General features: G+C 44.6%; 1 protein-coding gene across 10 annotated transcripts in view; it reads right to left on the reverse strand.

Annotated features, from left to right (window-relative positions):
* Positions 1-2,204: 2,204 nt before the first annotated feature.
* Positions 2,205-25,777, reverse strand: part of UGT8 (UDP glycosyltransferase 8) — a 34,996-nt gene continuing 11,423 nt past the window's right edge. For 8 of the 10 annotated variants that reach the window (XM_086888145.1, XM_086888149.1, XM_086888144.1 and 5 more), the window contains 5 exons: positions 21,480-22,303; positions 8,454-8,596; positions 6,898-6,974; positions 5,585-5,804; positions 2,205-4,613 (listed from right to left, as the gene is read on the reverse strand). In XM_086888145.1, coding sequence (XP_086744271.1) covers positions 4,250-4,613; positions 5,585-5,804; positions 6,898-6,974; positions 8,454-8,596; positions 21,480-22,301 — 1,626 coding nt within the window. In that variant the 5' untranslated portion in view covers positions 22,302-22,303 and the 3' untranslated portion in view covers positions 2,205-4,249. Of the gene's footprint in view, positions 4,614-5,584; positions 5,805-6,897; positions 6,975-8,453; positions 8,597-21,479; positions 22,304-23,877; positions 24,244-24,479; positions 25,312-25,777 lie in introns of those variants that run through there. The other 2 variants (XM_086888143.1, XM_086888142.1) reach the window with 2 other exon arrangements.

The raw sequence follows: 25,777 nt of genomic DNA on the forward strand, positions 1-25,777 counted from the left end.
CCCTGTCCCCAGGTGAGTTATCCTGGAAAGCAGAACCAGGAGGGCAGGGAAAGGCCAAGGGGGCTTTGGGGAAATGGAAAATCCACACCTGGCAAGCTCAGAAACCTACACAGAGTAAAAACGCTGCTGAGAAAGGCTGATGTACCAAAAAGGGGAGACACAAACTTTTAGAATAACATCCATAAAAGCATAAAAAAAGCAGGGCACAACAGAGTAGACCCTCTTGCAGCTGCAGGCAAATGTGTTAATTCCTTACTGAACTCTACTGTCCAAAATGCAAGATTCCCTATAAAAGAGACCACTGTCTTTATTTATGTATACAGCTACGTTCCTTAAAAGTAACTTCCCTATTTTATGAGATCTGGCAAGACCTTTTTTCCCCCAACAAATAAAACTTGTAGATACTAAATTGCAACTTTGACTGTTACCACGTACGTAATACAATATTTCTAAAAATAAAGCTCTGGTAAAATTTGATCACTGCACAACAAAATGACAAAGAAAACGAGACCAAGAGATGCACAGCAAAGTAACACTGTCTCCATTACCACCAGTACAGAAATGCACAAATTGAGATTATTTCAGTCTCTTAGTCTGGAACAAAAGTGTCTGTAGGTGTTGCCTGCATTAAGAGTATTTGGCTGCCAAAAATCTCCGTACTCACCTGCACAAGGCCAAGCCTGTGTTGTTTCTGGCCTTAGCAACTATTCCCCCCACCAGCTGTTACTCACAGAGATAGCATGATTTCATGAAAACATAATTATATTGATATATAATTACACCTAACAAGTACCATGCAGCGCGATTCCGCTAAATCAGTGCTTCTCTTTTCCACAGACCAGCACTCCTAAACCAGGGAATGCTGCTGTTTGTGCCTCAAAAACCCACCTGACAGGCTGGAATCCTTAATCCCAGCCCACACTGTTCTTTTAAGGAGCAATTCCTGAACTGGCTCAGTAGCAACCCAAGGAAGGTTCAGCATGGCTGATCTGTTCATTTCCTTCACCACTGCTTAACACCTGAGGAATGAAAGCCTCACGTACCTAAACAATTGGATGATTCTATCCCCTGCTCAAATAGTAAATTCCAGAATAGGAGTTGCCAAGATTTCCCTAAACACTCTTCAACCTTCCACCATCCCCTCCGTGTATGAGGAACACAATCTTCTCTACCCAACCTCTGTTTTGTTAGAGTAACCAGGAATGCCCAACATCACAAGTTCCATCATTTTACAGCAAAACCAGATCCTGCATTTGCTGGCTTCTGTTGGAAAAAACACACACAAATCCACCAATAAATCAGGTTTATAACTTTCCAATGGTGTGATTTTCACTAGGATAAGCAAGGCCCAACTGTGGCATTTCCCAAGTGGTGGCAGAGCGCTGTCTTGGGAGATTAATTCAGTTTCTTTTAATCATCTTCCCTGTTCAATAACTAACATTGATCAGAGGGGTGACTAAAGCCTCGGTCCTGATACCGTGATGCAGTCTGGAGCTACACATGGATTTCTAAACCCCTTTTTTAACATTCCTTCAGCCATCTGCCTGGTTTCAACACTGGCTGGGCACCAGCAGCCATCACTGCTCGATCCTGTGTCTGAAACACAGGAACAATTTGCTTGCTGTGTGGTGAAAGGAAGATGGAAATAACCACAGTAACAGCTCGTGCTTGAACTCAGAAGGAAGTTGAAACTCAACAGGTATTTCTAGAGATGAGGTGGATCAGAGTCATGGGGAATTTGGCAATACAATTAAGGCAGCAACTGCCTCTTCTTGCAAAAGAATTGCAGCAGTTTGTACCTACACAGAGACTACCCAAGAAGACATCCATCATCTCACCTAACACGGCTGTGAAAAGCCTTCCAAGCCCTGCTCCTGAAGGGATGAGCTCACCACGTACAGGAAAACAACCAAACCGAAACCACTGTGCCACCTACGCCCGCCAACACCAAAAACTGTGACTTCTCGCTTCGAAGAAACGTAATTAACCATTTTCTCTTTGTATTCAAAGCTCCTACAGGAAATGGAGCTACACTCACAAAAAACAGCATTATTTTTGATTTCAAATGCGTATCATGAACCACATGAAACACTGAGAAGTTGTGTGTACCCCAACAAGCACCCACATTTCTGTACACACACACAGTGGGTACTTTGAGACAACCAGCATTCAGTTTGAACAAAAATATACTTGCAACAACAGAATTTCTCTATTAAATCCATGTTTATTGCTTAAGTTTTATCACAGTGGAGATTAAATTATGCTTAATCATCCGGTCAGTGCTTTTGTACCTTCTTTAATGCCAAAAAAACCCCCACATTCTAAACCAAGTCATTCATACACTCGAAGTCTTCTCACCATCCCACCATTCATCGCCTCTGTGTGCTCCTGTAGTTGCCACGGGCTGCGAGATTGTAAAAAGGTATAGCTAAAGAGGCTTATATTTATAATACCATTTTCTTTTTTTTTTTATCTTCAAGTATTCAGAGAGCAGCACGAGTAGCCGCCCTGCGTATTAGAAACGTATCTGCACTGTTATTTATTGCTGTAGGACCGAGGCTCCTGATGGAATGGTGATGAAATATTGCATCACTGTGTATGAAGATGAGCTCAGCATCCCGTCATCATCCCAACTCCTCCCATGTTAGTGAGCGACACAAGGCAAAAAACGGGCTTCCCTCCTTTCTCTTTCAGCCACGGCACCTCCAACTACAAATAAATAAAGCGTACACTCACAACGTGTGTAGTGCAAATTCCAAGTAAACAGAATGACATGGAAATAAAACTCAGAGTTGCCAACTTTGGTTCAGCAGGGCAAGCAACGATTCCACGGCCGGCATTCCCGCCCCGGGAGCGCGCACCACCGCCGGCGTCCCGTGTCGGCGACAATGATTGAAGGAGATGGTTGGAGGGCAGGGGGGAGGGGACAGGGGGCCACCTCTGCACTCGCCAGGTGGCCAGGCCTCACCCCACACACATCCCCCACCAGCCCCGGGCAGGACGGCTGGACACCGCCCGCGGCGCGGAATTCCTATTGGCAACTAGGCGGAACATGGATTGCGTGGCCCAGACTAATAGAAGGTAATATTTCTGTTTTTCCAGATACAACCATTGAAAGAGAACATCTACAACATTGCGATTCAGAAAGAACTTAATGAGAATTAACAGGAAAGACATTCAACTCTGGGGGGGAGCACGGGGGGAGCGCTGTGTGGGGGTTGTTCCCTCGGAACAAACCCCCAGGAGCGGTTCCAGTCTGCACAGCTCTGGGCCAATTACAAAACCTTCTGCACTAAGCACAGGGCTAGGTTTTTACAAGTCCCTTTTTTTTTTTTTTCTTTCCTTTTCCTTTTTTGTTGCTCTTGCGTTTTGTTGTTTCACTTATTTTGCTTAATTATGCAAACCTACTTCCCACACAGCCGTATTTGGAACTGAAATAAGACTCCCTAGTAATTTCGTGGCATAAATTCTGTATGCAGAGAAAGGCGACAAATCAAAGTTTGTCTCGGTTAAAGTTAGGACACACTGTGGACTTGCTCAGAACCCTTTTCTCCAAAGTACTGGTAGCGAGCAGAAGAGTCATGCAGCTTTATCAGTAAAACAAATACATATTTTTGCCATTTTTCTTCAGTGCTCATTGAGATGATTTCCTTTTCTTAAAATTTTTTTTTTTAACCTCTGTGTTCTCAGTCCACCACTTGCTATTTCTCGCCTAAAGACTGGGGGAAATCCTTTGTGTTTTAAACAGCAATTCTTGTGCACAACGGGTTGAAACCTTCCACAAAGGAAACACAGAACTAGCACTAGAGAGTTGCCTCAGCTAAAAGGATGGAGATATTAAAACGATAAAAAAATAAAAGGAGAACACCTCTGCAAATAAAAAGAAACCTCTCCTCATTTGGGACACACACACTGAGCTTTTAAAAGCTGAAAATTCATAAATACGGTCATTGTATAGAACTTTAGAGAATTAAGGCTTCTAAAAACTTCAGTGCCAAAATAACCTCTCTGCATCAGTATTAAGAATAAAATATTTTCCATTTTAGGTTGTGCTTGCCTTTTTTTTTTTTTCTTTTTTTTTTCCTCAAGACTTCTCTTAGTTCCGTAGAATTTTGTCACATAATATTACATACTGAAGGGGAGTGTTAGAACTGCTTACTGAGGTTTTAAGTAGTTGTTAGACTAAAGTTACAGCGATAAAATTCGATTACTGATCTGATTCATTGCTACTTTACACGGGGCTGTTGGCTCATTTCACCTTTTTTTCATGCTTAATGTGGCCGTTTCTTCTATACTTGCCATTGGGGATCCCGTTCTGGTAGTGTCCATTAACAGTGCTATGTTTGTCATTGCACCAGAGATGTTTGCTCTGCTTGCAGATTAATTTGGTCATCCTGGCCACAACATAGTAAAGTAAGGCAGCACCCACTAGCAGGACCAAGGCAATATCCAGTAAGAAATACTGAAAGAGGGAGATGCTGTAAACGGCGGCACGGAGGTGCTGGGCTCCGTTGTGGCGCAGGATGTAATTGATCCAGTACACAGTCCGGTTCACGGGGTGTCCAGGCTGGTCCTTGTGGATCTCAGACAGCCTCTGCGCCCGCTGCCGGTAGCTGGGGGGGAGGAAAGCAAACAAGGAAGAGAGGAAAAAGCTGTCATCCCACGCCGTTGTGCAACTCACACCAGAGAAACGCCGAGCAGCGAGAAACCCGGGGTTGATTTTGCAATAAACCATTTCCACCCGGCTCCAGGGTTTCGCCCAAAGCTTTTGGTTTTTCAGCCCAGCAGCTGACCCCCCTTCAAATTCTTCCTCTCCTGTCTGCGGGGTCGACAGGTTATTTACACAGCTCTTGCCTTTACACTGAGGATAATTGCACAAGGGGAAGGTGATGAAACTCATGTTATCGAGGCTGCTATCAGCATTCCCCCACTCTCTGCCGCTGCCCTGCTGCTTGCTCCTGAGAGCAATCTCTTTTCCCAGAAAGACTCAGCTCTCGTGAAAGCAAGAAGCATCAACAGCTCCAAAATTAGGGATAGCCCACTTCAATATCCTGCCAGCTAACTTCTTGCTATTTTTCATCTGGATATGAGAGGTATTACAAGCCAGAAAAGGAAAATAACACCTCAAATAATTTTGTTTCTTCTTATAAATTCACAGAACTTCAAGTCCTTCTTTCTGAATGCCACCCCATTTTAGCTACAACCCAAACCATGTACGTGTATCCTGCTCCAGGCCCCGCAGGCAGCACCACAGCCACACTGCTCACGTGGAGTAATAAAGACAGACACCAAGGGAACCTCGGTGTGCAACACAGAATAAGTCGAGACAGGTTTGTTTCCCTAACCTCTGTGCCCTCCACATGGCAACTGCTACCTAGGGCAAGTGAGACAATTGAGTTTTGGTGCCGAACAACGAGCCCAGCACCCACACAGAAACCTCAGCTGTTGGGTAATCCTGAGAAACGGGACAAACACCCCGACCTGCCTCAAGTGTAGGCACAAATAACAAAACACAGGTTTCTTTTCCCCGCTGCACTAGGGCTTCATATCCACACTCATGCACAAACACTTGCTCATTCCATACCTGGGGTCATTAATAACTTTGACTAGGGCTTCGTACAGCTCGCTCTCAGTCATGGTCTTCCAGTTGAGCAGTATTCCCATGCCTTTGGCCTGCACACGGGTCATGGTATCGTAGTGGTCTCCAAAGAGGGGAATGCCCACCACTGGGACCCCGTGGTACATGGTTTCGAAAATGCTGTTCAAGCCTCCGTGGCTGAGGAAAGCTTTAATGTTAGAGTGACCTGCAACCACAAGGGGCATCAAGGTTACAAAATGCACTCCTGCCTCCTTTGTATTAAGCTACCCAAACACCTGGGTACAAAAAATTTATCACCACTCTTCTACGGCTGCAACTCCGGCTGGTAAAAAGGACTGCAGCTTGTTCTGAAGTCCTGCCTTAACCCACTCTGCTGAAATTCCTCACGCATTAAATCATTTCCTTACACACAGAGAAAGAGAGAGAGCAGCCAAAGCAAAGAAAATTCTCATTTGTATGAGGCATGTAAAGTGATTAATGGAGTAATTATTAAGTACTGCCTGCTCCTGAGCAGCTGCAGGCGTTGACTCCAGCAGGTTCAGCAGTACCCCTGAGCGCGGTTTTGCACAGAATTAACTTTCTTAATGGCAGGACAACCCATATCACACTCCTAAAGCTTCACGTGCCCTTACTTGAGGTTAGCAAGGCCTGACAATCACAGCAACAGCCTCATGTGATGGAAAAAGCAGCCTTCCTCAGAGCAATCCTGTAACCAAAACAAATCTACCTGCTTTAGGAGACACCTGCCTAATCACTACGTTGTGGGAAATTCTCTGGCTCACACACACACACACAGATGTTTAATGCACTCATCAGCTCCCATTGGAGCTCTTTTGGGAACACACACACATCCAGGTCTCCCACAAACAGATACATCAGGTACCCCCTGATAGGGACAAGAAAAAAATAAACTATCAAGTTTTATTTTCCCCCAAGAACCTGCAGCACCTCGGTTCAACAGAAGGGTTATCGGCTTGCAACACATGCCCAAGTTCTGGCAGAGCTTCCTTGTATTTAAAAAGCAGTATTTACAGACTCCTAAAACTTATTCTGATGCTCAGTTTCATGACCCCTCCTTGAACAGTGTTTGAACTTAAGGAAAACATGAAACTCGCATCAGGGAAAGACAATTCACAGAGGGGTGTTCAATTCTCTCCTCAGATCCTAATTTAACATCCTTGCTCCGTGACAGAAATTATCCTGGTCTGATAATCACGGCTAATTCAGTAGAGTATTTCTGAAAGAACAAACTGAACTCAAGTGAGAATAAGCAAGAAACAATGGAAGCAGATACTCACCAAGGAGGTCATTTTGTGGTAACCATTCGATCAGCTTGGTATTGTTGCCTAAATTCCTCGGTCTGTTTCCTGAAAACCTAAACCAGTAACATGAAATGGAAACAGTTATCAAACCCTCCAAAGTAACCACTAAAGGATTGAGCTGATTGGTTCATTGGAGAGGACTGGAACTGCAACTTCCCAAAGAATCAGCTACACACTCCCAAGTAAGCAAGACATGCACCTTTGCAACAGGCTTGTACTTGTGTCTGTCAAAAAAAGCCTACATTATTTATCCTAGTTCAATAAAATCAATTATTTATGTTACTGGTTTGTCCTCCCTAACCAGAAGGGCATAAAGAGCTGCAAAAAAACCCCCAAAATTTGGCATTGTGACATGAAGACTGCCAAGCAGTACTCACCACTTTTCTGTCCAACATACAGGTTCAGGATCTGAGGAACAAAACCAAACCCCAAATCCCCAAAGAACTCCAAGTTCCATCTGATTGATATATAAACACCCAAATTTTAATAGAAGGCTTTAAATGGAATTGTTGGGTTGGCATTAAAAAAAGCTATCCTCAAGAAAAAAACCTATTTATTTTCTTCCAAAAGGGGATGCTTCCTAAAGAGACAATCCAGTGAAAACATAGTAAAAGGACAGCAGAAAAGCACTAAGATAACTTCCAATTATTAATTAGAAGCCAAGCAGTGTTGTGGGATCCACAACAATGTCTCCACTCCAAACAAAAACTGATGTTACCTTCACAACCACAGATCCTGCGCCACAGCCTGAAAAATTCCTGTTTTTCCCGTTCATTCGCAGGATTTAATCCTCAAAGTACATGCAGCAGTGAGGACATTCCCTAAAAAATTGTGGGGAACAAGCCACCAAGACTGTTCATACAACTCCAAGGGTGTGGCAGGGTCTTGAGACACCCTTTTGAGGTGTAAGACACTGAGTATCTGAAAATAAAATGTTCACATGAACTCCACCAAATTACATCAGCAATGCTTGACATGAAGCAGAGCTGACTAAACAGTTTGGGGATTTTTACACGGAGTTGAGAACACTATTCAAGACGTTTTTAAAACTGAGAACACTTCTTTACTGATTCTGACTCCTGAAAATTTCTCTTCCTTCAGTTTCTCACAGAAGGACAAGCAAGTGGGAAAATGAATAAGGAAAGCCTGTGTTTACACATGGAAGAGGAAAAGGGGCCTAAAAAACTGAGGGAAAAGGGCAAGAAGAAAGAGAACAGGGATTTTTGATCATCAGGATTCATTTTTGAGCCCTGGGGTAGCTCCTTCATCAAAAATAGTGTCAGTGTATCCCAAATGTTCTGAACCTCTCACTGTTCCCAGACTTTCCAAGGGTATGAACCCACACCTTACTCTGCCACGACAATCACTGCCTCTCCTCGTTAGGAGGATATTGCAACATTTTCATGCCAAGTGTTTTTCCAGAGCATCACACGGTCTGTGCCACCCAGGCAGGCTCCATTCCATCTTCTGCATCTCCAGGGGGAAACAAGGCTGCTCCAAACCACCCCAAGCTCCTCCAACACTGCCCTTACCTCCAGATAACCCTCTGGGGCAGCCTTGCCAGGGCGTGTGCCAACTTATTGGCGATGTCTTCCGACAGGTACTTGACCCCAGCGCCGAAGGAGACGAGGACAAAGCCGTTCTCGTGAGCGCCGTTCACCCACGCCTGGAGGTCCTGCGGAAAACAAAGTTCACGCTGAACACTGCACAGGCAAAGCACAGCAACAGCGAGCAAACACGGCTTAGGAAGAGCAGTTGGAGGCGCCTTGGCTGCTTCAGAAGCAAAGTTCCACAAATCCCAAACATTCCTGGAGTCACCGAGAACAATGGCTCAGGATTCAGAGTCCAGGAACAGCAAAACCCTTCCCTGTTTGTTTTAGGTCCAGAATTAACCACCAGCGGCTTAAAACAATTTGTCCCTCCTTAACTGATCAGTTGGCACACATTCCCAAGTTAACAGGCTGCATTTTAACTCAGCAAAGCATAAACACATGCATCTCATAGTACCAGCTTGGAAGTCCTGCTCAGGAGAAGTGTGAATGAAGCCCGGGACTCATCTGTGTCATTCCCAGCCTTTAGCCAAGTGAGTGCTTTAAAAGCCTTGCTTTGCTTTCATTTATGGAAAAGAAATAAACACAACTCGAAGGAAGCCAGAGCTTCTAAAGACACTGTCAAGTTTCTACAGATCAAGGAGTAAAGAGCACCCTTTACTTTTGAAAGCACAGATTTAAATTCTGTGTTTTCCTGAAAACCACTGTTAGCATTGGAAACCAACAAAAAAACCCCAACTCTGCCACTGACATATCAATCAGATGAAGAATATCTTCTGTTTCTCAGGATATTGTTTAACTCTGGTCTCATCAAGTTGAAGCACAAGCCTGCTCGAGGCCAGTGCAGCAATAGGAAATGAGCAAAGAGAAAATGAAGCGCCGCGCTCACAATGTGCCTCTTGTCCCGGCAATAAATAGGAGGGCAGACAGCAACGGAGTAACTCCGTGCTATCGTATCCCAGCACAAAACCCAGCACATCTCTCCATTCTTCCACATTGCACTGGGGGTTGTGCACCACTCTCTGCTATTAAGCAAAAAAGATTACCCATTTTCTTTAAAATCCACAGATGGCCCTTTCCCGGCGCACTCTTTTTTTATTTTTTTATTCATGTGAAGGGAGAGGGAGAAGGCAAAAGAGGGGAAGTGGCTCTGACCTGCCTCAAAGCTGAATCATTTATGAGGGGCTGAACTCCTGACACCAAAGTTCCCAAAGTGGTTCTGTGATTTATTTAAAGCTCGTCCTTGAATCTTACTTCAGGACCTAAGGCACACTGCAAATGTCATCACATATAGTCACTGCAGTGCTTCCATAGTTACACATCTTGAAGTCTTTCCCATCAGCTGTTTAAAGCTGAAGAGTAAAGAACTTTCTGCGGGCTCTAGGACAAACCATTCTGGAAATCCCAAAATTCTCAGGCCCTGGTGTTCATGGGGCACTCAGCCAGCCAGAGAGGCACACTCCAGGAGGTTTCAGGAGTCAGCTTTCTTGCTGACACTTCCCCAACAGAGGTGCTCAAGGAGCCACAAACGAGGCATTGGAGCTGGCTCCCAAATACCCAAACACGTCAGACCTCGGGACACAAAGGTGAGGGCAGCCTCGCCTGCAGCAACCATGAGATGGAGCTCAGGATCCTGAGGCAACAGGGCAGACAACAGCACCATCTCCAGGACTTCAAGGAAGTTAATTCCAACCTCTTCAGAGACCTGCTTGGAAGAATCCTGTGAGACACAGACCTAGCAAGACAGGCTTGGGAGAGCATGTTCCAGCAGCACATCCTCCAAGCTCAAACAGGTCTGTGCTGAGGTGACAGAAAAGGTGTCAGGAAGATAAACAAAGATATAAAAAGGGAAAAAAGAAAACCATCACACTTGATTCAGGCATGGGTGGAATATCCAGGCACTGCTTGAGCTTGCAGGGATGGATTTTGGAAAGCCAAAGCTGAACAGGACAAGGGACCTGGCGACAAAAAGTTCAAGGTGCTTCCTTCTTTCTTCATTTTAGCCTTAGTTGGTTTGGCCTTTGGCAATGCCATGTTCCTCAGACCAGAGGGAAAGGGTAAATAGACCAGACAGACTACTTATACAGGGTGTGACAGGATGCACCCAGCAATGCCAGGCGTCTGGTATGAAATGGGTGGGGAAACTGGATAAATTGCAAGTGTCACTTGTGTTTTCATAGATGAAAATTCACTGAGTGGTCTACTCAGCCCCAATTTGATCCCTGGAAAGTGATGGAGAATAATCCTTGATCATCCTGGCATCAGAAGGTCCTACCTTTGACTACCTCTCCCTGGCCAGACATGATTTCTGCAGCAGGTGAGCCTGTTCTAGCTGAGAACTGGCTCCCAAAGCCACTGCTCCTCTGCGCTGAAAGGGAAATTCTGGGAGACTTCACAAACCCATGTATTCACACAGTAACAATTATACTTCATTATAGAAGCATAGAGGAGGTAGAAATACTTCCCTGTAATGGAATTTCTAAAGCAGCATTCAATAAACCCCCAGCTATAAGAAAAAAAATAGCTGCTAAGTACTTAGAATTTTATGTAGAGGAATAATAATGTAAAAAAAAAAAAAAGGAACTACGTCACCTACAGACTTCTGCATTTGGCTATGGAACAGCCAAGCAACCTGCTCTGGTGGTTTCACAGCCAAGCCTCTGTAATCCTTCCCTTTGAAGGTAATCCCACTGCTTCAGTGGAACATAACATGGACAAAGGTGAATTTAAAATCTTGACAGCCAAGGCAAGATCCTAGCATCAAGGCTGAAAGCACGGGATTTGTTCATCATTTTAAACAGGATTACATAAAAAAAAAAATAAGTGGAATACAAAATAAAATCGTTTGTATCAGCAGAACCTTAATATCCAGACCAGAGCTGGATGATGCCTGGCCAAAGCAGAAGCAGAGGAACCTGATGCTATCCTTTGACTTCCTTTTAGAATGCTAAATAAGAAAGCACATAATTCCCCAGGGTCAAAACTGCCCAGTGCCAACCTCAGGGAGACACAAAGTTCCATCTCAGCTTGCTGTATTTTGGCATCAACTGAAAGGTTCTTTCCTATCCCAGATTTCATTAATGTCTCACACGGTGCTGTCCTCTGACCTGCAGCCCCTTCCCCATCTGCTTCCCCAGAGGAATGCTGGACATCACTACTGTGCAAGGGCTGCAGAAAATCAACTACAGACTTGTCAAGAGGGTTCTTCCTGCAAACATCTGCGTCATTCCTGGCCTAACACAGCCTTGATTCAATGGGATCACTACCAATGTAGGGAGCTGGGTAAAAATGAGGCAATGGCAAACAGGAAACTTACACTGCATCCTCTTAGAGCACCCTGAGTTTGTGATTCTCAGGTTCCTTTAACTTATACTCATTTCTGTGACAACTTTTTAGCACATTATTTCTGAACAAAAGATCAAGTGAAACTGAATCCAAGTGAGTGGCATTGCCAGGCCTTTGGTTTTAAGGCACATCTGAACATCCTGGTACAATTAGCCAGGCCATGGCACAAAGCCTCAGTATTTTCTTGTATTTTGCCTGTTCTTTGTGTAGTATACAAGGTGTAGCTGTGATACCCAGAGCAGATAAAGGAGCAGGCTGTGCTCTAGGCACATCTCTGAAAGGGACTGAATACCTACCCCAGCAGCACTGTGTCCGTGGCTATGTGTGTCATTTATTTCTTGCATGTACACTCCTAATGTTCACAAAAGAGAAGCCGGGAGCAATGCTCACAGAGCCTGAACACTGGAACAGCACACACTGATGCCACAGAACAACTTGGTCTGCCTACAATGTCAGCAGCCTCAAGTCCCCTTCCTACCTACCTTTCCACTCTCTAGTGCCACATTAGCCCTAACATCCCCCACAGCAGCCTCAAGGAAACCACAAAAAAAACGCCTCAGAGACCCAAGTTCATCCCCCATCAACTCACCCCTCTCTTCCCCTTAAATCCACTTACACTTTTGACCTCCAGCATGCTCTGCCCTGGCGATCTAATTACGCTCTGTATGAAAAGGCACTGAGTCAGGATGAGTCATTAGAGCTGCCCTCATTAAAATCAGCATTCCCTGATCGGGCACCACTTCACGGCTCCTGGCTTGGAGCACAGCGACCTCCTTTTGCCCACTTGAAAGGATTTTCAGGTTTCCTGTAAACTCAGGATGATTTTAACACAAGCAAAGGACCATTCTGGAGGTCTAACCTACAGAAAAAAATATCAGGGGAGGGAGTTTGTGACATGATGAGCAGCTCTGTGCCTTCCTCAAACTCCGGCTCAAGCTCCAACTGAGCACAGAATTAAGAATTTAATTAAAACTTAAGACATATAATATCAGGACATGCACTTCTTGAAATGGCTCTCTCTTCCAGTGGAAGAGAGCACCTAAACCTCTTCTTCAACCCCAAATACAAGAAGTTTTCAGGTTTTCTTTCAACTGAGGCAACTTGACAAACCTAGTGGTGACTTAGAAACAGAGGTCTGGCTTTTTCCCTTCCAAACCAGCGATCAAACCTTAAGGAATTATGACCCCCAAACCTTGGTGAACTCGACAGCAAAACTTGCAACAGAAATGCTAATAAAGAATCAGAGCAGACACTGACTAAGCTTGTGTACATTATGTCCATTACAAGTGTAGGCCTGGCAAGTCTAATGCAGCACATTCACATTCTGAACTGAATCGTCAATGACATTTTCCAGCTCAGCTTTGTGTTTCATCCAGTTACAGCTTTATACACGTTGATAATAAAGGATCACCTAATACACATGCTACAACCAATTCAAGTTTTCACTTAAATGGTTTAGAGAAGAATAAATAATGCAAGTATCACCTAATACCTCTTTTGATCACAATTTCCACAGAAATTGTGTTAAAAAATTAGAAAAAAAGCATACTAAAGTATAAAAAACTTAAAGGACCTCTGCTTAGAACAGTGCACCCACCCCTGCCAGGTCTCTGCTTTGTTTCCATGTAAGCTCTGTGCATGTCTTTAGGGAGGAATAGTACAGGACTCAGTGCTTGCCTAGGGAGAAGAAGCACTTATTGATCTGTGCTGTACTATAGGAGCGAGGAGGGGAGGAATCAAGAAATAAACCCCATCTTTTGACCGATGTGAGACAGGAATGCTATTGTGCCAGCCCCACTGTGTGGGCTTTGTTCTGCCCGGTTTTCTAATTAGCCATTCTCCGCAGGCCCCGGTGCCCAACACACAGCTGTGAGCAGGGAGCGAGGGCCCAGCTGGCAGTAACCAGTGGTGCCTAATACTGAGCTTTGTTTCAGATAAACAAAGTGCACAAATACAAACACAACCGGGTGTAATATCCGAAGCTTTCCCTGTTCAGCTGCTCCATCCAAATGTGCCATAGCACAAACGCCTGTTCTTCCAACACGGTCGCAAACCACCCTTTCCCCAAGGCAGAGCACAGCCAACCTATGCAACTTCTCCTACAAAATGCTGCATGGAGCAGACAAAACCAGATCTATTTTAAAACAAGAAGCCACATTAAGCCATCTTTAGAAAGGAGTCACTCACTGATAAATCGACTCAAAGGTATAAAGACCATGTTTTTGAATGCCCAAACTTTTCCACCGTCCTCTGATTAGTACTTCTCTCACATGACACGTTTAAATTCTGTCTTAACACATTTTTATTTCAGATTTTGCTAACACAGCATATCAGAGCAGGTGGTCTAAGGTCATACAGACGCCCTTAGACAACCTTTATATCACAAAACAAACAGAATCATATAAGCTAGAAGTTATAAAAACGCATAATTCCACAGCAAACTCAAAGAAACTACCACTCCAGGCAAAGACAGTTGCTTGTATTTCCTTGCCATGAGTTTTTAAGCCAGTCTAGAACCAAAACCAGGAGTTTTTATTTGCTCAGAGCAGCGAAGGACACAGCACACCCAGCGAACACCGAGGGCACGAGGCAGAGGATGGAGTCGGCCTCCCTGACTCCAGGCACATCCAGCCGCTTCCGCAGGCTCCGCGTCGCCCGGCACACCTTGGGCACGCTCCAAAGGTTATTTTCCACTGACTGAAGTCCTGCCTTTGAAAAACTACAGCTACCAAGCAGAAGCAGCTCTTTCCTTTTATCAGGACTTGCTCCTTTCCGTATCATCCGTCTTAATTAAGTTCTTGGAGCAATTAACAGCAGACACCCAGCGCCCAATGCAGACAGGATCCTCCCCCATTTATCTCTGAATTAAAGACAAGTTAGTTCCTTCTCTTCCCTGGGCTTTACTAATGATAGCTACCATACAAACAGTCAATGTCCACACCATTTTCTCATATTTTGTAACTCATACTGGCACAGAGTAAGCCAACTCCAAAAACAACACCTTGTGCCCATTAAAGACGCCTACTCAGACTGTGGCATTAGATAAATCCCTGTTTTCTTGCTGGCTAAGAAGAAAGAAACTTACTACCAGCTGGGAAACAAACTTAAGATCTCCACTGTTTCCTATCAGAACCCCAAGCAGTACTAAGTGCAGTCACCACATATTAATCTAACAATGCTTTTCAGTATTAGACACAGATTCAGCCCCTGCTGAAATACAGACAACTTTTTCCTTTCTTATTTCTCACTAATTATTTGATGTTCATATATAGACACACACACTGTATCTGCCTTCTCCAAAACACACAGGGTGTAAAAAAATAACAAACCAGTCTTTCAAACCTGACAAGGCTTTCCAGTGCCCAAAATGTATTTTCTTATCCCGCACCTTGACTGCTTTTTCCCATTTAGCATCCAACAGGGACAGAGAGTTCAAGTCCATTTAAATTTGAAGAAGAATATAGTTCACAGTCCAAACCAGAGTTAGGAAACGCAGTCCCCCAAAGCCTTTGCTCCCATACCTGAGCTCCCTCTAGAGCTGCAGGCATATCCAGTGAAGCTCCGGGAACATGCTCTACCCAGAGATAGAGGTCAAGCAGCAAAAGTGCCACGCAAGGACTTGCCTGATGCAAAAATCCATTACTCACCAGACCTCTGGCAAGCACCCTGGGAAAGCAACCTTGCCTTTCAAATGAATGGGAGGAGTGGAAAACGAGGAGCTTGCCCTTCAGGAGAGGTTATTAAAATCACTGCAGAGAGTAGCAGGTGCAGCAGAGGGATCCTCAAACCCAGGGTTCCAATTAAAAACCTTGCTGGCATTACCCCACAGGCAACATTCTGTTAAAAAGTACCCAAAAAAACCTCCTTCCTAAGCATGAGCTTGCCAACATGCACAGAAAAGTTGATGATTGTCAAAAGGAAATGCAAACCAAGGTTTTACCAATCCTCTCAGTTGCTCCATACAGAGCGAAAACCTCCACAGGAGTTAGGAAAAAACAGTATTAAGTACTGAGACAGTTTTTACTTCCTCTGTCTATAGAAGACAAAGTCAAATTAAATTGCTGCTAATACAGGTAAGAAGAAAATTGACAGGAAGCTAAATTTTCAATAGGGGCCTCTGTATTACAGATACTGACATACACCCCACCCATGAATCCACATGACAATCTCATTTAGGTGGGAAATTTTGTCTGCTGCTGTTCTGTTATGAGACTTGCACTCTGTGGATGCTAAGAGATAGAATCCTAACCTGCAGCTCTAAATCCTTTAATCTAATAATTGCAATTTTTTTCTTCATTTTCCTCTTCAGATATAATAGCTTGTCTTTCTTGCTGGGTTTTACTTCCTTCTCTTTTTATACAGATTTATAAGTAAAGTGTATATATATATTTACAAACACAACACCCATATAATTTTTTATTATATTTATATAAGCAAGCCATCAGTCACCACCATTTCTTTGAAAAGCCAAAAATCAGCTAGCTTTTGAGCCTGTGCAAATACCACATCCTTCACCCAGACTCCCCCTTGGTCAAGGTGAGCAGCAGCAAGCGCTGCCTGCACAATTCCCCCCGTGAACAGCCTGGGAAGGCTCAGGAAGATGTCTCCTCACAAAGCACTTGGCTGAAGACACCTCATCCCCCCCAAAGCAAAGTATCAGCCATAAACAAATTATCCACTTCACCTTTAAGCAACTAGGACATCTGAAAAGCTGTCTTGATTTAAGATTTATTTTTTTCCCCAAGTCAGTAATAATAATCAGGCTTGCTAATTGTAAATGTCAAGTTTTGAGCACATCCCAAGATGCCAAATTATAGGAATATGGTACCCAAACTCAAGGATGTTCCAAATACCTCACGAAATAAAAGAACACCCTTTGAAATAAATTCCTATCTTCCTTCTGTATAATGTTATAAATCAGAGAAATATGGGAAAAACACTGGCTCATTATTTGCCCTCTGTAGAGGTCATTCCTCAAAACCTGGAAGAGGCACTCAGTTAAACCACTGCATGTTACCAAAATTAATAAATCTTGTTAGTTTGTGGGTTCTAAATACCAACACAATAAATTAGAATATTTAAAACCACAAAGCCTGCTCACAGCAGCAGCTTATTAAAATGTTGGTTTGGGGTTTTTTTTTTTTGCAGTATGAATAAAAACAACCAAGTACCTTCTCTTGCTTTTAGCTTTCATCATCTGACCTACCCGACATCTAGGGTCTGGAACTCTTATTTTCCATCCCCAACACCAACAACTGCTTGAACTCAACAAATAACCACCCTGGACTGTAATCCATGAACCAAGTAAGCTTGCTTTTTGATAAAGCAAAGCACAGCCTCACTGAAGGTTTGGTACTCCTTTGCCAGCTCATGGGATGCCAGCTTCATGTAGGACCTGCCTTCCCCAGAAGTTTAACTGGGGATGCTTAACCAACCTCCAAAATCAGCCCTGCACCTTTCTCCCCGTGTCCTGGGCTAAACAGACAGATGCTGAGTCACATTTCTTCCCCAATTTCAAATGCAGCAGTACAGCACAACAGACATGGGTCACCAACCCGGTCCTACCGGAGCAGCTGAGACCAGACACTAGAGTTGTGGGACTGTGGGTACCTGAAGGGCTCACACAACCCTTTTCTGTGGATCAAAGTGTCAAATTCTGGGGAAAACAAAAAAGCTTTATCTAAAATATATCTCAGAAGCAAAACACATGATCATACAGCTCACTACAGAATTCACACAATGCTGCATCATCCTTAAAAGACTTTTTGCCTCCCCAGCTTACAGCCACATGCATTTTAGAACAGCTCTAGAATTGCTTCACATCACCAGGAATTTACTGTCCAAACAGGTCGGTAAGAACCATTCCCCAGACCTGAAAAATAAAACTAAAATGATGGTGCTACACCAAGCACAAAATCTACTGCAACAGCCTGCAAGGGCTTATAGATGTGTCCTTGAATCTGAATGAAGGAGAAAAGCCAAGTTTAAAGAATAAAACATCTCTTGATTCTTCCACCTCTTTTTCAATATAAATACCAGTATCAGCTAACAAACTTTGTAAATTTATGGCTGTCAGCAATGCTCAGGAAGAAGAAAAAAAAAAGGAAAAAAACCCCAGAAAACCAAACCAACCCAACAAAATACTTTTCAGTGAAGATATTTCAAAGCCACCAATTTGCTGCATAGGCTTTGATCTGTATAATAACGAGCTCAGATAAGCCATGTCCATGGAGGAGTGAGGAAGTTCCTGTAATTATCTGTTGACAGCTGTGGCTGTAAGGACAACTTATTACTCCAAAATGAGAACAACCCTCCTCTGCAGCATAAATTTAGTTTACTCATGGACTGAGTATTTCCCCAGGCAGCTGCTTGTAGCACCCCACAGCTTCCTGCCCTGATGCAGGGATGTATTTTATCAGGCTGATTAATGCCTTGTACTCATCAAACCTGGTCACAAGGTACAAACCCCAGAGGTTTCCCTGCTGGTGCTTAAAAGGGTGTCCCTTTAATAAAGCCAGCTTCATTCAGGTTTCTCTGGAGAAGCATAGTGAGGAAGAGCAGAGGAGCCAGTGATTTTCCTAATGGCTGATGACAGTTATCTGGAAAATTCTGCCAGGGAACACCGTACCCTCAGCAGCTGAAGTCATTGATGACCTCAAGGGCTTGATATAGCCAGTCTGTCTCTAGGCTTTTCATCTTTCAAGGCTAATTTTGTTCACACTGTCCTCTATATAACTGAGCATACACTTTTTTGAGTTATCGATACAAATCCTGGACTCTGCACCCATAAATAAGCAAATACAATTCCACATGCCCGTGGGTTAAGTCACCTTCACCATCTCCTCCTGCTGAGCAGCACAGCAAGCAAGCAAGGAGCACTGTCTAAAGCCAGTTTTAACCAGTGAAAATGCCACACAGGCTCTCACAGAAGACAACCACAATCGCCTACTCAGAGCTTTGCAAAGCCACCATCAGCCCCGCCAGCACGGCAGAGCCGAGTGACACGGAGGGCTCAGCTTCTCCCAGCCGCAGCAGGGATGCCAAGGGGGAATGCGCCGTGCCCGGGCCCTTGAGCCGCTGTCCGCACGGGTGAGGCTGACCCTGCCCTGCCGAGGAGGGAGCCGCAGGGCACCGCAGGGAGCCGGGCACAGCCGTGACCTCCAAAGGAGCCGCTGCTCTCCCCGCCGGCTCCCCCTCCCTGGCACGCCGCTCACTGCGACTGCCCCGGGGACACTGCGCCAAGCGCAGCCCGACACCGGGAGCGGGATCCGAGCCTCGCCGAGGCATCTGGGCGAGCTGAGAGCCAAAGCCACGCTCGCAGCTTGCGCGCCGCAGCCGGGGGCTGCAGCCTAATTGCTCCGGAGCTCGGCAGCGGCGGAAAATCGTGCTCGACACAAGCCAGCTGCAGGATCAGCAGGGAGGATGTGCCCCAGGAGCGAAATGTTCATGCAGGTGGGACAGCAAAGCTGGGTCAGGTTATGTAGATCTACGCACATATACAGGTAAAATACATAATATTAACACAGATGACCAGCACAGCTGGGTCGAGTTTGTTTCCCCTCACACATACACGCTGTTACATGACATGAATATTCAGCACCCACTGCTACGTGCTACCTTTGAAGCTGTGCTTTTCTGACTTGTCTTTCAAGAAGTTCAAGGAACAGGTGCAGAATCTGAGCAGCCACAAAACAGAGCTACCCCATGCCCTGGGATGAAAGAATGGCCACCCTGTGACACCTTATAAGACCTTTTTACCTCCTCATTGAGTGCTTAATTGTCATTGTGTGCCTCTTATTTATAAGATGCTGCTTATTAACACAAAGAACTCTTAACTTGTGCATAGGCATTCTATTATGGTTAAGCAAATTACTTGGTTATTTTTGGTGAGGGGGGAAAGAGGGGAACAACACAGGGGTGCCACTACTGAGGTGCCCAGGCAACCTGCTCTGGGTATTTCAGACTTTTTTCCCCAAGACTTGTCTAGCAAAGTGGACTAGGCTACTTATAAGCAGTTTTGGTGAATTCAAGAACCCAGAAAAACTTGTAATAACAACTTTAGTGGGTAAATTGTAGTTGCTGTGCCCAGCTACACACTCCCTTTTTCTAATCAGGGTCCACAGACAAGAAAATAACTTGAGGGACTTGCTGAAGCATCACCAATTCCAGCCCAGCACATAAACATGAACTAGCTTCTCCTTCTGGCTCACCCTAATGCACCAAACTAGAAGCTGCAGAAAATAAATTGGCCAAGGCTGCTGCCCTGGAGATGCAGCAAGAGCAGAGAACAGCCGCAGCACTCGCTATCTGCACTCGCAGTTTTCATCTGCCAGGACAGAGGGACAGTTGTGACTTTCATCCCATTACTCAGAAAACACAAACTGACTGCCCAATAACTTACCTAAAGGATGCACCACAGGGATGGGGAACAGTTTAGGCATGGATAAATTACAGGATAAAGGAGGAACGTGCTCACTTGGTCCCTCTCGCATTCAGTGAGAACTCATGTTTTGAACACTAAGGATGCATTGATTGATAAAACTGAGAAGAGGTAAGTAACGTCTCAGCTCACAAATAATTTTAGGTAGTTTCTTTCTCCCATTGTAAGAAATATTTGCCACCATTTACTTGGCCTACAAGACTGTCTCAAGGTCACTGTCACTCTGCTGTTACACTGAACATCAAAAGACACAACACAGACAACGTTAACCTATTGCCCAAACTGATTACTCCAACACCTTTTTGTGCTTACTGAAAAAGGAAATAACAGCACTTTCCACACAAAAAGCAAAGGCTCAAAATGCCATTTAAAGAAGCAAACTGTTGAGCACTGCAGGTCTACCTAGCCCTTTTCATCATCCAGCCAAAAGCATCCATTAAAAATCACCTCCAATTCAAGAACTGTTTGTTGATGCTTCTGTTTGTGTGTGCATACATGACATGGTTTTCTGCGAGATGGTTCTGCCTGTCGCTCACCGCTGTTCTGCTCAACAGAGGTGTTCTTAGGTATAACATATCAAAGATCACTGAAGTAATCAAACTTAATAATTAATCTGTGCAGCCAGGATTTCTGGAGTCAGTCCAGTCACTATCACTATTTCAGTCTGAAGTTCAGACCCTGATGTCCTGCACATGCACAGTAAAAATTGGGATCTGAGCGCAGCCACGGTGCTGTTTGTGTCAACTCATCTCCATTTCTCACTCAGTACAGCCTTTTCATGTTTATGTACACATCTTCTTGGTCACCATCAAACCTAAAGGAGGCACAGAAATACCACAAAAACACCCACAGCAGGAAATTACGCAGTGTAACCCTACCAGGCTTCTTTAAGCATACACAGTATCCGTGAACTCTACCCTACGTTCATTTTAGACCATTTTTAGTTTGGTTAAAAGCTACTGATGTGATTTCCAAGACAGAATGCACTGTCTTTCACTTCTAGCACAGCATTAAGCACCTCACTCAAAAGCAAAACACTTGAACCATACATTTTGTTGAATTTGTGACCCGCAGTTCCCCTCAGCACCGCTCGAAGTGAATTCCAGGGAACATTTCACCAAGCAACAACAGAACATCTGAAAATCACTGCTTAAAACCTGCCACTCCTCACATGAGGTCAAGCAGGAACCACAGAAATTACTGTAAAACTCAGCAAACCTTACTTCTGGCAGGGGGCTGGCCGGCTTCGTTAGGATTCCTCCCACATAAACAACGTTGGGTAGCGTCGGTCTCGGGAACTCCAGCGCTACATCAGTACAAAGCATCCACAGGCTGGATCCGTGGACCAAGTCATACATGGAACGTTCTGGAAGAACCTTGTGTTTCTGCATTATCCTTTCGTATTTTGGCAGAACCAAAAAACTGACTCCAAATCTTGAAATAAGATAAACAACAGTATTTTTAATCCTCTCGAATAGGTTCATGTGATCTGTGAGCAGCGAGTTAAATTCTGGAACGTAGGACAGGGGAGCTGGAGCGCCCACTTCTGCTGGATACCAGAGGCCAGTGGAAAACACGGCGTATTTAACCCCCAAAAGATGGGCTATAACAAATCCACACATCTCATTGGGATCTACCAGGAGCAGGTCAAATTTTTCCTGTTTGAGGGCACGCATGAGGTCTCGGTTGCCGACGATCATGTCGCAGTTCTTGGAATAGTGGTCCAGGATATCGAACAGCTCGAGGGCAGTCAGCCTCCCCGAGAAGATACTCCTCATCTTGGACTGGAGGAAATCATCCGAGGTGCTGCTGTTAAAGATCCCTGGGTAGCGCTGAAGTCTGTAGTGATTAGATGGAGGAATCTCTCTGCCCTCAGAGAGGAGAAACACTGTCTGGTGACCTTGGTCATGCAAGGCTGAGGCCAGAGTCTTGAAAATATAAAGATGGCTTTCAAACATAATTGGCGGCACAACAACGATTTTGGCAGCCCTCGCTATCCCGACAGCACTCCACAGGAGAATGAAGGCTGGAGCGTACGGCTTCATAGCTGAAAGGAGAAATAAGAGCATTACATCCCACACAAAAGGACTACATTTGGCAGTTTAAGCCCACCACCCTTTCTTTTGCACGGTTATGAGCACTTCAAGTTGTCCTCCTTCAAGCTGCAGCTCTCTACTCCGATTTCAGCACAGTATTTTCTAGGGTTTTGTTGTCACGTAAGCTGCCGGGATAGAGAAGATACAGGGCTTTTTTCCTCCTGAAAGGACACGTAACTTCGTGCCATGTTTTGCTTTAGTATCGATGCTGACCAGACACATAAGGGTGGAAAGCAAAAAAATCAGGCAGGAAGATGCTACCGTTGACTAAGAGCCAACTTTGAGCTTCCAAAAATGGCATTCTGCTTACAAGAACGACTTCAACAACAGGAGTTAGTACTGCACACGTGAACGCCACAACTTCCACTGAAGCACTTCAACAGGTACTTGATTCTGAACCTACTTAAATCAGCACTTAAACACCCACCTGAACACTAGCTCTACCTACACTGAAAAGCCCCACTGCCACACCAAATGCTCAGCTCCTGACAGCAGGAATGGAGGAAACACTTGTTACACGTGGTTGGCTGATTTAAAATGCTGTATGCAGCAGAGGAAAGCAAAGTGCCTTCAAAGCACAATGAGGACATGTCAGAAACTCCTCAGTCACCATCACCCTCCTAGGACAGAGAAATGAGTACAAGCCAAACCAAACAATCTGCTCTTTTCCTCCTGCCAAACCAATCCACGTGGAAGCCCGAGTCTGTTGCAGTGTCCTTTATAAATAAGAACAAGGGATAACACTGCTTGGTCCTTGCTGTCTCCCCAGTATTGTCATATAACCCTCTTAAAACAGATTGCTCAGGACTTTTCCTTACTTAGTCTTACATGGGTTAGCAGCTAACAAACAGAGCATCTCTTATTTTATACAGCTACTTATAAATCACTATATTCCTATACACTTATGATGTAAAAATTTAAGGGTTTTTCTGAGTTACATTACTCTGTACTAAGTTTTCTGAAGGGTGTCCCCTCCAGGTAGTTGTAGACAGCAGTTAGGTCTCCCAAGGAGAATGATTAATCCAACTCAGAAAAATTCCATTATTGATTCCATCTCCCCACGCTAGAAGCATTCCCACGGTATTGAGTTACTGCTCCTGTCAACAAGAGCGATATTACAAAACCATGAATGGAGGTGCAGGACTGGGAAACTCAGTTATGTTCCTATCAGCAGCAGAAATCAAAGGTTACAGGAGCCTAAGGGCTCATCCCGATCCAGCACGTTGCCACAGGCCGGCTCTACTTCCATCTCCTGATCCGAGGCCTGGAGCACAGCACAGAAGAGACAATCCTTAGCCCTAAGGGATAGTTTCCATGGCTGGGGTGACAGACATGCCACCAAAAGCCACGGGATCTTCAGCCATCCTTCCCTAGGATGCCGACAGCGTTTCTCCCCTTTGCTCCCCCTCCCCACACTTACCTGGCAGCCAAGTTTTAATCAGGAATCACATCAGACATTTTACTCCTTGCGAAAGCATTACAAATACTAACATGAAAACCTGGCAATACAATTAAAACCATTTACCAAACATTATTTTTTATCCTCTTGCAGCGAATCAGGGTCAAGAGATGACACAACACACTTCCCTGGCAGTCTGCACCTTGTGGTATCTTCAGAACTGGTAAAACAATAATCACTTCTCAAAAACCTATTATGCAACTCCCCCTCTTCAACACAAGCACCTTCCATGGGAGCTGGAAAATATATGCACAGGATCTGCCAAGTCATAGAGACATTAAACACATGATGCTGTTAGAGAAATGCCGATTTAAGTGACATTTTTACTGGGAAAAAAATCGCATTGACCTTCTACTGAACTTCTGGCAGGAACCTGCAGCCTCATCATTTCATGCCCCGGCCAGACAAAAGCAGGGAGCTCAGGTTTGAATTCTGCAGGAACAAGGGCAAGAGGTAACAGCACTCTGTAAGCCAATTAATCATGAGCCTAATTCCCACTTGGCATACTGGGACTGGGGAATGGGTGGGTGCCCGGTGCCATCAGCAGGGCATCAACACAGCCACCCAAGCTCAGCTCCAGGTTCTCTCCCAGACACTCCTCTGCTCCCGTCTGCCCTCAGCCAAGAGCACCCCCAGCACAGCAGGTACTCCCAAAGGGACAGACTTGCCTATTCCAGTGGGAGTTTCCGATTCAGCTCATCTCCCAAAGCAGCAAGCAGTGCCCGGGCACAGAAGGCTTTACTGGACAACGCCAGGGTGGTGCTCAGCTGGAAGCCAGCTCATCACAACCCTCAGGGGTTCTTCCTACTGACTCCCAGCCACACTCCCGCAGTCAACTCCCAGAACAAATCACTGGCCAAAACAAATAAAAAGGATCAATGTCCAACGCAATTGCCCTCCTTTGCTGCACAGCAGGAGCACAAAAAGGAATTGCCATGTGTCCTGACAGAAAAGAGGAACGAGAAGCCCAGAGACACAGAATCACACACTTCTCCAGGACGGTTAACAATATAAAACCATTTTTTGTACCTCTATCTTAAGTCCTCCTTGTTAGGGTTGGCCTCCATTAAACAAGACTGTTTAGGCGTTTGAGCTGGCATGCAACATCCTTTTATGGCAGAGGGCAAAAAGGAAAATCCAGATTTGCTAACATTTTAAAAAAATCCCTGTGACATGACATAACATAACCCCCCTCCAAACAACACCCACAAAATGATCATTGAATCAAAGCCCTTCCTTTCAGCCAAAAAGCCCTAGAAACAAGGATAAGGAGAAGAACCAGATGCAGAGCAGCTTTATAGTAGTGAAACCAGCTGCTGATTGGAAAGGGTTCTCCTATTGGAGCACAGCAAGAAAAAGTTAAAGGCCTACCATGGAGTTAAACATTAACTTTATGAGTAGCTGTTGGAGTAGGTTTAATGACCTGCATGTGGGGGTTTTCAAATGAAAGAGAAAGTATGAGTTTTGAAGGGTTGCAGAAAATCAAGCACACTCCTGGCAGTCAGATTGTTGGAGAGGTTTTCAGCCAACCAAAACACTTTTCAATAATGATTTATTTGTTTTAAGGAAGTGTTTTTCCATTCACCCAGCAGGACCGAGCAGGACCTACAACAGGAAGTGTTACTACACAGAAAATAATGACTTTCAGAAGAAAAAAATAGGATTTTCCACCCCCTCCACTTCCTTCACAAAGGTGTGACACCCGAAGGTTGGACAATGTGGAAATGAAATGAATAGCATTGAAATACGTGTTGTGCTAGTGGACCTTTAGAATAATCATTTAAACATTAAGTCTTAATGTCATGTACATAAACATCAAACTCTAAATTATTTTAGATAAATTCCAATTAATAATTGGTGCAACAGTCAATTACAGTCCTGGAAGAGGTACCCAAGGTTACATTTAGATTTGCTGCCAATCCTTAATCTGCTAATCACTGCTAATAGAACTTTTTGGCACATCTGA

This window comes from Cyanistes caeruleus, chromosome 5 (assembly GCF_971803275.1).
Source record: "Cyanistes caeruleus chromosome 5, bCyaCae1.hap1.1, whole genome shotgun sequence".
NCBI classification, from domain to species: Eukaryota; Metazoa; Chordata; class Aves; order Passeriformes; family Paridae; genus Cyanistes; species Cyanistes caeruleus.